This window comes from Toxotes jaculatrix, chromosome 4, assembly GCF_017976425.1.
Source record: "Toxotes jaculatrix isolate fToxJac2 chromosome 4, fToxJac2.pri, whole genome shotgun sequence".
Taxonomy (NCBI): domain Eukaryota; kingdom Metazoa; phylum Chordata; class Actinopteri; family Toxotidae; genus Toxotes; species Toxotes jaculatrix.
This window is the reverse complement of record NC_054397.1, coordinates 1,521,445-1,534,399: the sequence shown is the minus strand read 5'-3', so window position 1 is coordinate 1,534,399 and position 12,955 is coordinate 1,521,445. Positions and strand designations below refer to the sequence as shown.

The 12,955-nt window shown below is 45.8% G+C and overlaps 2 protein-coding genes across 3 annotated transcripts; one reads left to right on the top strand and one right to left on the bottom strand.

Moving 5' to 3' along the window:
* Nucleotides 1-782: 782 nt before the first annotated feature.
* pus10 (pseudouridine synthase 10) lies at nucleotides 783-6,995 on the bottom strand. 2 transcript variants are annotated; one of them, XM_041035265.1, is made up of 18 exons: nucleotides 6,883-6,995; nucleotides 5,897-6,024; nucleotides 5,481-5,756; nucleotides 5,283-5,369; nucleotides 5,161-5,195; nucleotides 4,959-5,073; nucleotides 4,751-4,812; nucleotides 4,451-4,496; nucleotides 4,085-4,149; nucleotides 3,909-3,994; nucleotides 3,694-3,819; nucleotides 3,232-3,288; nucleotides 3,063-3,139; nucleotides 2,599-2,654; nucleotides 2,246-2,363; nucleotides 2,012-2,154; nucleotides 1,353-1,452; nucleotides 783-1,186 (listed from the first exon to the last, which is right to left on the bottom strand). In XM_041035265.1, the coding sequence occupies exons 1-18, from the start codon at nucleotides 6,896-6,898 to the stop codon at nucleotides 1,148-1,150; spliced, it is 1,632 nt and encodes a 543-aa protein (XP_040891199.1). In that variant the 5' UTR covers nucleotides 6,899-6,995; the 3' UTR covers nucleotides 783-1,147. The 2 variants fall into 2 exon arrangements, with proteins under 2 accessions (XP_040891199.1, XP_040891200.1); XM_041035266.1 differs by lacking the exon at nucleotides 6,883-6,995 and adding an exon at nucleotides 6,581-6,714.
* On the top strand, nucleotides 6,939-12,240 carry cct4 (chaperonin containing TCP1, subunit 4 (delta)). The gene is made up of 13 exons (XM_041035268.1): nucleotides 6,939-7,216; nucleotides 7,996-8,048; nucleotides 8,142-8,231; nucleotides 8,411-8,519; nucleotides 8,624-8,888; nucleotides 8,974-9,106; nucleotides 9,282-9,421; nucleotides 9,532-9,628; nucleotides 10,017-10,127; nucleotides 10,279-10,409; nucleotides 11,161-11,395; nucleotides 11,829-11,942; nucleotides 12,075-12,240. The coding sequence occupies exons 1-13, from the start codon at nucleotides 7,099-7,101 to the stop codon at nucleotides 12,087-12,089; spliced, it is 1,611 nt and encodes a 536-aa protein (XP_040891202.1). The 5' UTR covers nucleotides 6,939-7,098; the 3' UTR covers nucleotides 12,090-12,240.
* Nucleotides 12,241-12,955: the final 715 nt, after the last annotated feature.

Sequence of the window (12,955 nt, the reverse complement as noted above, 5' to 3'; positions counted from 1 at the left end):
TTTGTGCACGGAGGATGTTTCTATGGAGACAGACCCCGCCTCCCTTTTGTCCCCGTGGTCCAGCGAAAATGACTGACTCCCAGAATTCCCTGTGAGAGGACATGACTGTACCTGTGGAGTCTGCACTGTCGCTTGTTTCCCTTCACCCTCTTTAAAGTGAAAAAACACAGGAAGTGGACGTGGGACCACGGATGAGTTTTTTTTTCTGTCCTGGTTTCATCAGGTTGTTCTTATTCCCATCATCCCTCGCTCCTCCTTCCTCCCTCCCTCCCTCACTCCTCCTCCTTTTTTTGTACCATAGTATCTGTTTTATTTATGTTTGTCATTTTACCTTGTATGTCGTTAAAAAAGGCACCTCTGGAAAGATGCTGAAGGAGGATGATGATGATGAAGCTGATGATAATGATGATAATGATGATGGATGCATTAACTGAAGTCTTTTTTTATTTTTTATTTTATTTTATTTTCTGATCGTTTGCTTGTTTGTTTTCTTACCAAAACATTAGGGCAAGAACCCAGTAGTGGACTTGCGTTGCCGTGGTAGTATTTATTTTGAATTAAATTAAAAGAAATACATTTCAGGGTTTCTGCTGCCGTGACTCTTCATTTCAGCTGTTTGTAAAACATCTTTTTTTTAAAGCTCTGAACAAAGTGAAGGAAAAGCCTCAGCTCTTCCACGGAGGCTCTCGCACATCAGATGCATTTATTTGTTCGGGATTAGAAAAAGCAGTTTGACCAAGCTGAGCTTTAGCAGCTGAAATAAGCGCTAACTTCAGAGCTCCTCCCTCTGCAAAACACAAACTTTATTTTTTTTATACTTTAAGGTTTGAGGAAGGAAGGACGAGCCGCCGAATCAGCCTGAGAGTGAAGGTCTGAGCCTGACAGGCTGAGTCTGAGATGTCAACTGATCCAACTGAAGACAAAGTCCTGTTCAAGTTACATGTTGCTCATAAAGACAAATCCAGAACCAAAACAAACCCAGGCCAGGCTTCACAAAGCAGCAGCGGGACCATGTGACTGTCCTCATGTCCATTTCCACTGATGCGTGTTCAGTCTCAGACTCTGTGAGAGGAGTCCACACGGGACATTCCCGCTGTCCCGGCCTCGGTGAGACCGGACCCCCTCAGACACAGGACAAGGTCTGCGTTCACTCTGGTATGGCAGGAGGCCAGTCCACGTCCACAGACTGAGAGAGGACACACAGAGACAGACGGCTCACTTTCAACATGTTGACCAAGAATCAGCACCAGGATCAGATCCTTATGATCCTGATGAAACTGTTTGTTATTTTCAGAATTTATCATTTAAATGTTAATTTGCTGAACGAATGAGGTTGTGTTTGTTTGTCTCACCTCCACATCCAGCTCCAGGATGTCCGTGTCTGTCTTCAGCAGCTGGCACAGGTTTGGTTTGGTGCGGCCGAAGTCTCCGTGGACAAACTCTTTGATGTACCTGTTGGTCGAGGTCAAGAAGCGTTTCCTCTACAGAAGTGACTTTCTGATGCTCAGGTGAGTCAGCAGCTGAAAAGTCTCACTCAGAAATCAGGTGAATGGTTTTCAGACAGCCAGATGTTTTTAATGAGCTGTCGGTGCTTTGATCCTGAGCTCTTTGACTGACTTAAATCCAGCTGCTGAAACCATAAAGTTCATCCTGAGTGTGCCATGAACGTTTCTCATAACAAGCTTCATTCTCAGCTCTAAGCACCGCTTAGCCTCAGGACAGCTCAGCCTCGAAGAGGAGAGTCTGAGATGTCCTAAAAGGACCACCGTACCCAGAACATCACAGCTGTCTGTGATGTTTAGCTGGGTTCAGAAACGGTGGGACGGACACTGACGTACACTGTCCCGCGTTTACTGAACGTGTTACCCAAACTGGGTCAGTGCTTTCAGGTAAAGTGGGACAGTTTCATCAGGATGTTTAAACACGATGATTCAGAGAAACACGATGTTAAAGCTGCCGCGCCGTGAGGCGCCACGTGTCTGAACGCTTTCACTCTGAGATGAGAGGATACGTCCCGGCCTGCGTCTTCAGCCCCAGGTAGAAGTGATGTGGGTCCAGGAAGCGGGCGTTCATGCTGTGGATGACTCGCTGTCGGACGGCCAGCGCCCGGCGGTGCAAGACCCTCAGAGGCGTCTTCTGATCCAGAGTCAGCTCCTGACAAACAACAACCGGACTGCAGCATCACTTCTCTGTCATACACAGACAGACTGATGTGACCGTGTGTGTGTGTGTGTGTTGTAGGGACCTTGATGTCATCAATGAAGGCGATGTCTTCTCTCTGGATGGGTTTCTGGGTCCAGATGAGAGCCGTGTACGACTTGGTCTTCTCCTCCTCCCCCTCCTTCATCCGACTCATGGCCTCTCTGTGCACGCACACACACACACACGCACGCACGCACGCACACACAGACACACACACACAGACACACAGACACACACACACACACACACAGTAGTTTGAGGATGTTTTTTTAATCACTTCTGTTACTGGAGTGAAAAAGTGCTAAAGATTGTTAAAGTGAATTAAAGTCACTGATTTCAGCTCATTGAAATATGAAAAACCTGTGAAGATGTTTCAAACAGGTTCACAGTTCTCACCTGGAAACTATCTGCAGGTCTCTCACTCGGATTTTGTCTGAAGACGTGTTAATGGTCTGAAATCACCACAGAAGTTAAGATAAGTAATAAAAGAACACACGCAAACATAAAACACTGTGCGTGTGTGGTTAGTACAAGCTAACGTGACGAGCAGCGGCTGTTCATGGTTCCCGGAGGATAAACCAGACAATCAAAATTCGTCAGATCTGATGAGCTCATTCACCCTGTTGTCCTGAGGGAAAAGACTCAGGGTGGAATCAAACCAAAAGGGTTCATCATCGTCGTCATCATCATCATCATGTTATGTGCAGCCTTCATCTTTCGGCTTGATGTTCCAGCTCAGAGACGGAGCCTGAAATCATGTGAATCAGCCACGGCGAATTTCGAACGTGTGAACTCGAACTAAAGAGCGAACGAGTCGGGAAGAGTTTTATCTGAAGTGTGTAAAGTGAAACACACAGCACCTCCTGCAGCTGCTTCATCTCCACTCTGCTCTGTCTGGATTTGTGAGGATTCAGCAGCTCCATCGCAAACGGGCGTCCTGTCAAACGAGACCAACACCGAAAATTTAAAAACTGATTAAAACTTTGGTCTTTGCACTTCCAGTGACAAAATCCTCTGCGTGTGTCTCACCATTTCCAAGAGTCCGGACGTCTACATCCTCCCTGCCAGAGGAAGAGAAATTAAAACCTGTAACAGAAACGTCCAACACGTCAGCAAAGACCCGTGTGAGATGCAGAACGTTTAACACACAGTAACAGGACAGATTCACAACCATCAGGCTGAGTACTGAGTTTAAACTGATCTGTGGTCAGTGACAGTCTGACGTCTTGGATCCACAGACACCAGCAGATGCTGCTTCATTCGCCGCAGCTTCCTCCAGCAGTGGTACAGTCTGTGTTTTCTAATCCCAAAGTAAAGATGTGTATAAACATTTATAGTTTTTTTTTTCTTTGCTGAGGAAAAGCAGCGTGATGCTCAGTCTTTGGCAGCACTGCACACTTTTCCAGACACCAGCTGCAGACTCTGCTGAAGCAGCTGTGTCTTAACGGACCTGTGCGACGACCGTGGCTGGTTTTCAGAGTGTTGTCTCACCGTCGGCTCTGAAGGCAGACAGGACGGGCGCTGCGATCAGCTCCTCCACCGAAGACTCCATCCTCCTCTCTCCATCGATCACCCAGGGCGTCTGAGGCAGACTGCGGCAGAACTTGTTGTATCTCCCTGAACATGAGGAGGAGAATCGTTCTGGGACAAAGCTGAGTCTCCAAACACTTTGGATTTTGACTGAAACAACAAAATATATACGTTACCTGCGACAAAGACAGACACATGGAGACACTGGATGTCCTGAAGGCTACAACAGCTGGACGGCTGCGTTGGAGGACAAGGGTAGTGTCTGAAGAAAAAAAAACAAATCAACAATAATCATTTCCAATGGCACTTTTCAGAAGAACATCAGGAGCAGACATACAAAGGCGACGCTTACTTCAGAAATCTGGCATCAGGTATCTTTTCCAGAGCTTTGACCACGGCCATCCTGGTGAACACCGACTGCAGAGAGACACAACATGTCTGCCGTGTGACTGACCGATTACTAAACCAGTCCACCTCTCTCTGCCCTGGTTTACGTTGCATTGGTTTGGTTTTAAATAGTTTTGTAAACTGAACATTTGACTGTAGGATGAATGCAGGGAAATATAATTAATGAATGCAGGATATAACTGTCTCACCAAAAGTTATTACAGACTAAACGTTTAAAGATCATGAGCGATTTTAAAGGTTCATGACAATAAGCACTCAGTGGTTTACTCTGATCTGTAAACTGATGGACACAACTGTGCTGCTCCCTCACCTCTTTGTTCTTGGTGGGTTTGAAGCAGTCGGGACACGCTGACGCTCTGTGGGAAGGACAGATGGAAGGAGGAGGGTTTCTCACACAGCTGTTGCATTAGACTGACTGAGCTTTAGCTAAACTGACAAGTGAGCGTACGATCCACTGTAAATATTCACATCAAAGACAGTTCATTCAACAGTCCTGGTGATTCTGAAACAGAGAACGTGTATTTATAATAATGTCTTCATACTGGACGTAACTGTCCTGGGACTGGAAAAATAAACCTCCCAGCTTCTTCTCACAGAGTGTTGTACTCACAGGAAGTGACAGTCGGAGTCTGTGGCTTCGTGAGTGAACTCCACGCCGACCTCGAACGCGCTCTGAAAACACAACGTCAGCTTCATCTGTGAGCTGCACATTTATCATGTGATGTGAAAAATGTGTTCTGATAGATCAGAGGGAGACATCAAAGTGCGTCTGAGCAGAGCACTGAAATCTTTCCCTCACTGAATAAGTTATCGCCTACCTTCGTAACCACGGCAACGCCGCCCAGCTCCTTGGCGACCAGGCCCTGCATGGTCCACTTGAAGGCCTCCTTCACCTGGATGACGTCGTCCTTATCGAGCACCAGGCCCTTCTCTCTGAGCGTTAAACGTGTTAAAGTTAAACCTGACGTCTGACTGACTGCACACGTTCAAAATGTCCACAGTCAAGACAAATTCCTTTACCTTACTTCCTTCTTCACATGGAGCCAGCAGGAGTGCTGCAGGATTAAAGTTTATCAGTCAGTCAGCTGTCAGAACAATAATCACAGCAGTTTGGAGATTTGATTGATTTAATCAGCACTGACCTCACGGACACACAGCTGAGCAGGCAGGGACACAGACAGCACCAGGGTGTCAAACTCGTAGCTTTCTGCCTTCACTGCCTCTGCAATCTGTGAAAACACAGAAGCAACAGTACGACCTGACTCTGCTGACTGTGTTGACTATGAAAGCAGTGGATATTTTCCACACACACACACACACACACACACACAGACACACACCTTTACAGCCTGAGTCGAGCCACAGAGTTCCTGCAGGATTCCCAAACACACCACACACACATGCGTCTCTTTGTCTCTCGGTTTGTCCACAGAAGCAGCACCTTCCTCTGACTGAGCGTCTGTCCCACTGGGGTCCAGTTTAGCTCTTTTGCTCGGTGGGTCTTCAGGTGCTTCTGATACAGCTGCATCATGGGACTTGTCCTTTTCTTGTGTGGACTCTGATGCTGCTGAATCTTCTGTACTGCAGATGAAAGCTTGAAGTTCCTTGAGTGTGTCCTGTGTTTGACGGAACAAAGACACAATGCATGATGGATCGGTAAGTAACTGGTATTAATCATTAATGTACTGAAAAAAAAAAACATTCATTGCCAATTACAGAAGGTGTCGACGTGTCCTGAACGCAGCACGAGTCCTACCTGTTCTGGTTGTCTGTAGGCGGCTTGAACGCGAGTGCAGCAGAACCTGAGGACGCAGCGAGCGCAGCAGCCGGCCGAGAGCAGCTTCTGGACGATGGGTTTATCCTTGTCCTTCAGCGGCAGCATGACTGCAGGCAGCAGGAGGAGCACACGCGTTAGGAAACACAGGCTGATCAGTGCTGAGCTGAACTTTAAGCTCTCTGTAACCGTGACAGCATTTTTCAATATTTTTTGAATTTTTACAAAACAAATATTTTTTACAAATCATTTGACGACGAAATAATCATTAGTTGCTGTCCTATACAGAACAGTTAAAATCCCAGCTGCCACAGTAAAATGCTGCTTACACATTAATGCATGAGTAATAATAATCTAATGATACATTATGATCTCACTCTCACAGGGGACATTTTCTGCAGTGACTACTTTTATTTTTAATACGCTCGCTGATTATATTTATATTTATAAAGGAACATTTGATTGCAGGTGTTTTCGCTGTACGTATTTTTACAGTGTGGCGTTCGTACTTTCACTTAAATATATTTCTTCCACCACTGCTGAAGCATGATACTCTGAGGATGGCTAGGCTAACTTAGCTAACACTGAGCTTTTCAGAGCTACAGTGAGAGGACGTGACAGCGAACGGTGCAGTGAGCTGCCGCTGAACACCCGAAATAAACCCACCTGATCAAGAAACGGTCAGTTCACACAAATACAAAGAGAAGAAAGCAGACAGAGCTCATGAGTTAAGTGTTAGCATGTTCATCCAACAACCACTTCTCTGCTGTTTCAGCTTTAACAGACAAAGCTAATCAACCCACATCTGCTTGTCTCACCACAGTGTTAAAATTTAGGTATTAGCGAACACTATAATAACTGCAATCACTTAGTTTTTGATAAAAAGTCAAATTTGTGTAAAATTTAAACGACATTTTAACCGTTTTGAATTAATAAATAATTCTGTCAGATCGGCAATCAACACCTACTGTCTGGAAACGTCATCTTCAAGCGCTGGGCGGTTTGACAGCCGGGTCCTTCTTCCCTCCGCAGCAGCCCGTGGGTCTGGAAGATTCTGACCGGGAGCGGGTGCAGGTGAAGAATCAGAGTCCATCCGAAGCCGAACCGCGGTGTTTCAGCGCCGGGGTGTATCAGTCCCCCTCTGAAGACTCCTCTTAACAAGTTCCATCCATTTTAAAGTGACGATGCCCGAAGCGATGGCGGCACCGAGAGCCTCAAACGGAGGCAAAAACAAAGGAGGGGCGTATGTGGACCGCGACAAGCCGGCTCAGATTCGGTTCAGTAACATCTCTGCTGCTAAAGGTAGGCTAAAGTGCTGCCAAGCTAATTTACATTTTTATTATCCCTACCCCAAAATCTCACCTTCCAGTTCAGATTCGTAGCGCTGGGCAGGGCACGGTACGGTACGCCCGGTCCGACACCTCATTCATTTAAGTCCCAATTCAACCGCCCTACTCAGCGTTAAAAGTGCAGAACGTGTTGGCTATAGCAAATAAGTGTAGGTCAGTACTTCAGAAGAATCTTGTATCTGTTCGGCATACACCAATCCACTTACTGTCAGAAACGTGCCTCAATTTTTTTTGCTTTAGTTTGCTTTAGTTCAGCCTCTCCTAGCCTAGCTTAAATTAGCGAGCAGCATGAGACGACAATTTCCAGAATTTTGACAGGAGTTTGGTTTGGTGTTCTCCCCTGGCGAGATGCTCATGACTCAACACAATCTCTGCATTAGCTAGTTTGGTGCTGCATAGAGTATAAAGCCAGAGGCTAAGATGCAAATGACTGAGAAGTGAAATGTTGAATAGATGTATCTGAAATAAAAGCTGAAACACAGATATGTGGTAATATAGATTTGCTTTCTTTGAATAATGTGGAAATTAGTTTGATAGCTTGCTTTTCCTTTGTTGTGACTGTGGTCTTGTTTGTGAAATCTTCATGCTCTTTGTTCATTTTATTATCCTGTAACATGAACATGCAAAATGTGCAACAAGACCAGATTTTATATTAATGTTTTGGTTTCTTGTATTTTTAATGTAAGAAATATTCACACGACTGGTCTGACGCTTCCCCTTCTTGTTCGACAGCTGTTGCAGATGCCATCAGAACAAGCCTGGGACCTAAAGGCATGGACAAGATGGTCAGTAAACTGACTTTGGCTTCAGCAAATTTTACCCAGCTCCTCAGCCATACACGTGTCTCTGAGCAGAAGCTGTGCTGATGTGTGTTTCAGATCCAGGATGAGAAAGGTGACGTGACCATTACCAACGATGGGGCCACCATCCTGAAGCAGATGCAGGTGCTGCACCCTGCTGCCAAAATGGTATGTTATACGTTACGTTAACCATATCGTCCTCTGATAACTGTCCGATGAGGAAGGCAGACATTAAAACTGTCAACATTTCAAAGCAGAATTTTGAGTTTTATCTTTTTTTTCTCAGATATTTTACTGTTTTGTTTTTAGATTTTTAATATAACATTTTTTAAACTGTGGTGTTTCAGCTGGTGGAACTGTCCAAAGCCCAGGACATCGAGGCAGGTGACGGCACCACCTCTGTGGTGGTGATTGCCGGAGCGCTGCTGGACGCCTGCTCCAAACTGCTGCAGAGAGGTGAGACCTGCAGAGGACAGAAAATAGATTCAGAATCAAAATGAGTCGATTCAGTGAAAATCGAATCTTTGTGGATTCATTTGACACGCTGTGTTGTCGATCAGGTATCCACCCCACCATCATCTCGGAGTCGTTCCAGAAGGCTGTGGAGAAGGGTGTGGAGGTGCTGACGGACATGAGCCGGCCAGTGCAGCTGAGCGACCGCGAGACGCTGCTGAACAGCGCCACGACGTCGCTGTGCTCCAAGGTGGTGTCGCAGTACTCCAGCCTGCTGGCACCCATGAGCGTGGACGCCGTCATGAGAGTCATCGACCCGGCCACCGCCACAGGTGTCGACCTGCAGGACATCAAAATCATCAAGAAGCTCGGGTGAGTGCGAGCGCTGGAATCCAGCTCTGTTAATCTGTGTTAATTCATGTGGACAGGCATTTTAACTGTGTGCGTGTGTTTTCAGTGGGACCATTGATGACTGTGAGCTGGTGGACGGCCTGGTTCTGACCCAGAAGGTGGCCAGCACCGGTGTGACCCGTGTGGAGAAGGCCAAGATCGGCCTCATCCAGTTCTGCCTGTCTCCCCCCAAAACTGACGTGAGTCCTGTTTTAAATCTCCCACAGCTCATTTATTTATTTTTTACCGGACACATATTTGGAGAATTCTCAGTAAAAGCGCCTTTTTAAAGCTTTATAGTTCTGAACTGTTCCTGTCACGGTCCTTTGCTTTCTCGTCTGACCTGTTATGTTTTGTTTTTTCCTCCTGATGCAGATGGACAACCAGATCGTGGTCTCAGACTACGCGCAGATGGACCGCGTTCTTCGGGAGGAACGTGCTTACATCCTGAACCTGGTGAAACAGATTAAGAAGGCCGGCTGCAACTTGCTGCTCATCCAGAAGTCCATCCTCAGGTACACCAGCGCGGCTAACATCAGGACAGATACTGGTTTCTGTGTGCTGCCGAACTCCTGATATGTACAGTAAACACGTTTGATACTGACAACAAACTGTCCTGTGACAGAGACGCTCTGAGCGACCTCGCCCTGCACTTCCTCAACAAAATGAAGATCATGGTGGTGAAAGACATCGAGAGAGAAGACATTGAGTTCATCTGCAAGGTGAGTGTCATCAGAGTGTTGGAAAGGGCTCCATCGCTCTGCAGCACTGGTCAGTTTCTTTATCTTTCCACGTTCAGACTGAGCCCAGTTGTTTCTGTTACTCAGAACTTGTTGTGTGTCTTGAAGAAATGTCTCCATCTTATAAAATAAACCATCAGTGATGAAACATCATTTGTACTCATAAGCAAATACTTGCCCGCATTTTATCTGTTGTACATTATGGGATGTGTAAATATTGTTCTGAATGTGATTATCAGCTGCTCTACTTCCCTAATACTGTATATTAATATAAACAAGGGAACATCACTGGGACATTTCTCTCTGTTTGTTGTTGTTTGGGAACAAATCTGCTCTGTGACAGTAAAATAACATGAAATTTCTGCTTCAGACCATTGGCACCAAGCCCATCGCCCACATCGACCACTTCACCCCGGAGATGCTCGGCACGGCAGAGCTGGCAGAGGAGGTCAACCTGAACGGCTCCGGCAAACTGATCAAGGTACGCATCAGGTGGAGCTGGACTGAGACACCCGATAATTCAGAATAGATGCTATAGCGGGCTTCTGACAGCCGGTGAACAGAAAGAACAGAGAAAACTGAGAACCCTTGGTGTGATGTCTCCTGTAAATCTTTATTGTTGCTCCCTGCAGATCACAGGCTGCACCAGCCCCGGGAAGACGGTGAGCATCGTGGTCCGGGGCTCCAACAAGCTGGTGATCGAGGAGGCCGAGCGCTCCATCCACGACGCGCTGTGTGTCATCCGCTGCCTCGTCAAGAAGAGGTTAGTCAGAGAGAGAGGGCATTTTTTGGACAGAGAGAATACAGACACAGATTCCCTCTGACAAAGGCGCTCCTGCATTGCTTCATCATGTAAGAGCGTAACGAACAGAGGAACAGTAACGTGGAAAGCTCACCATTTGTTTAACCCTAACCCTGGTTGCCTCAGCAACTTGGCCGGGGAGCGTTCACACACATATTACGTATCCCAGAACTACTGGGAAATAACTATGATAATGGCAGCATTTAGATTTGCTTTGCACATTGTCACACATCTACCTGTGCTCTACTGAAAGGATAATTCAGGTTTATCACAGCTCGGTGCATCTGTTTTTGTTGTTTCAGTCCGACGGCACAGCAAACACGATGCCAGTTTATTGATTTGTTTACAGTCTGTCTGTCTCATCAGACTTCACTGCAACAATATGTTTGTGTTCCCAAATTTTATCATAACTAATATTAATAACTCAATACCAAACTTATGATGAACTGGAATGATCCTTTACCTGGTGTTTGGGGTCTGTTCTGACTGGTAAAGCAATGGTTTTAAATCCCAGTGGGTTTTTTTGTGAATTAATGGATTATCAACATAATGTGATCATAACCCAGAGACTATGACTGGAGCAGTTTACTGCTACTGGTGATTTTCTGTTTTATTTTACTGACTTTAGTTTTGTTTATGGAAACACTTTGCGATGTATCTGTTTTTTTCTTTAACTTCTTCATCATGTTCCTTCTCCTCCTCCTCCCCTCAGGGCCCTGATTGCCGGCGGTGGCGCTCCAGAGATTGAGCTGGCTGTGCGTCTGGCTGAGTACTCGCGTACCCTTGCTGGCATGGAGGCCTACTGCGTGCGGGCGTTCGGCGACGCCCTGGAGGTGGTCCCTTCCACGCTAGCTGAGAACGCCGGCCTGAACCCCATTTCCACTGTGACGGAGCTTCGCAACAGGCACGCCCAGGGTGACAGGATGGCCGGCATCAACGTCCGCAAGGTTGGTCTGCTCCTCTCTGACACTGATGACTCATGTCCACGGAGTAACACAGTGAGGAGATAGAAGATTAAAAAGAAAAAATAGAGCCAGTAATGAGCTGTTTTGATATCAGTTGTGGGATTCTTCTTCTTTTTTTATGTCATTCAAATTTGAGTCTTTGGGTTTTAGACTGTTGTTGGGACAAAAAAGACACTGCCATGGGAAGACTTGACCATTGAAAATGGAAATATTTGTTAGCTGCAGTGAAAAAAATAAAATCCTTGCTGGAATAAAGTAAATTATGTGTAATGCTGCTGGTGCAGACCATTCAACACTTTTCCTCTTGTGCTGTTTATACACTGGTTTTCTTTTTTGCTGCTTGTCTTTGTGTAACCCAGCATTAGGGTTAGCCACCGTACACTTCTGACGGGTTTACTTTGCGTGTTTGTGACAGGGTGGGATCTCCAACATCCTGGAGGAGCTGGTGGTGCAGCCTCTGCTGGTTTCCATCAGTGCTCTGACCCTGGCCACAGAGACGGTCCGCAGCATCCTCAAGATCGATGATGTGGTAAGACTCCACATCCCGAACTGTGCACTCATAATCAGACCAAGTTCAACGTGGATTTTATGTCATAGTCTAAATTTCTGTTTTATAAAATGTGAGAGCACGTGACTGAAAATCAGTTTTGTTTTGTTACAGGTCAACACTCGATAAGAGATTTGAGTGTGTTCAGTGAGTTTTGTCACTAAGCCTGCTCGTACTGCGAGGGATCAGAGGACTCTGTCAACAAGTCTGTTCAGATTTCCACTGTAGTTGTGACGTTGCATAATTTAATAAAAAAAAAGGCTTGTTTTTTTTGTTGACACTCCAGCTGTTACCTGTGTAATCCTTCTGCACAGCAGTGATCTGAATACTGATTCAGATGGTTTGGTTTTGTTTTGTTTTTTCACAGAGGGCATTGGTTATCTGAAAAACTAGTTTTTAATATCTAGGCCAGCGGCTCTACTTTTACTTCTTTTCATGCTTTGCTAAACAATGACTTTACAAACTACGTGGCACTATGGTCATGAGATTACAGATCACTGGCAGCATTCAAGAATAAAATCAGCAATGGCATACAAGAAAATCTGAGTTACAGATTTACAGTTTATACATTTTTGCATTGTTTAAATAGTATCTTGCAGTTATGAGAGTCACACTTCCAAGTTTCTGTTTCATTGTTAGTCCATTAATTTTAGTCACGTGACAGGGTTGAACCATCCTTCCATCTGCTTCAAATATAGCTGGGAGTCACAATAAAGGAAATAAACTGTGCGTGTTTAATATCTTTTCTACTGAAGGAAAACATTACGGTCAAAATGTAGTGTTAGAGAGGTCGCGTGGTGGATATCCTGTATGTCCAAAGCTCGTTTGTCGTATTGTGACACTTTTAATTTGTAAAGAACCCGCACTTCCTGTTCCATACCCTTAAACCCGCCCGGGCTCTGCTCCGTTGCTAAGGAGCTGACCTGTTGCCTGGTTACCGACAGACAGTTCTCAGCACGCGGACAGCGACCCGCTGCTGCTGCTGCCCGGTGCTG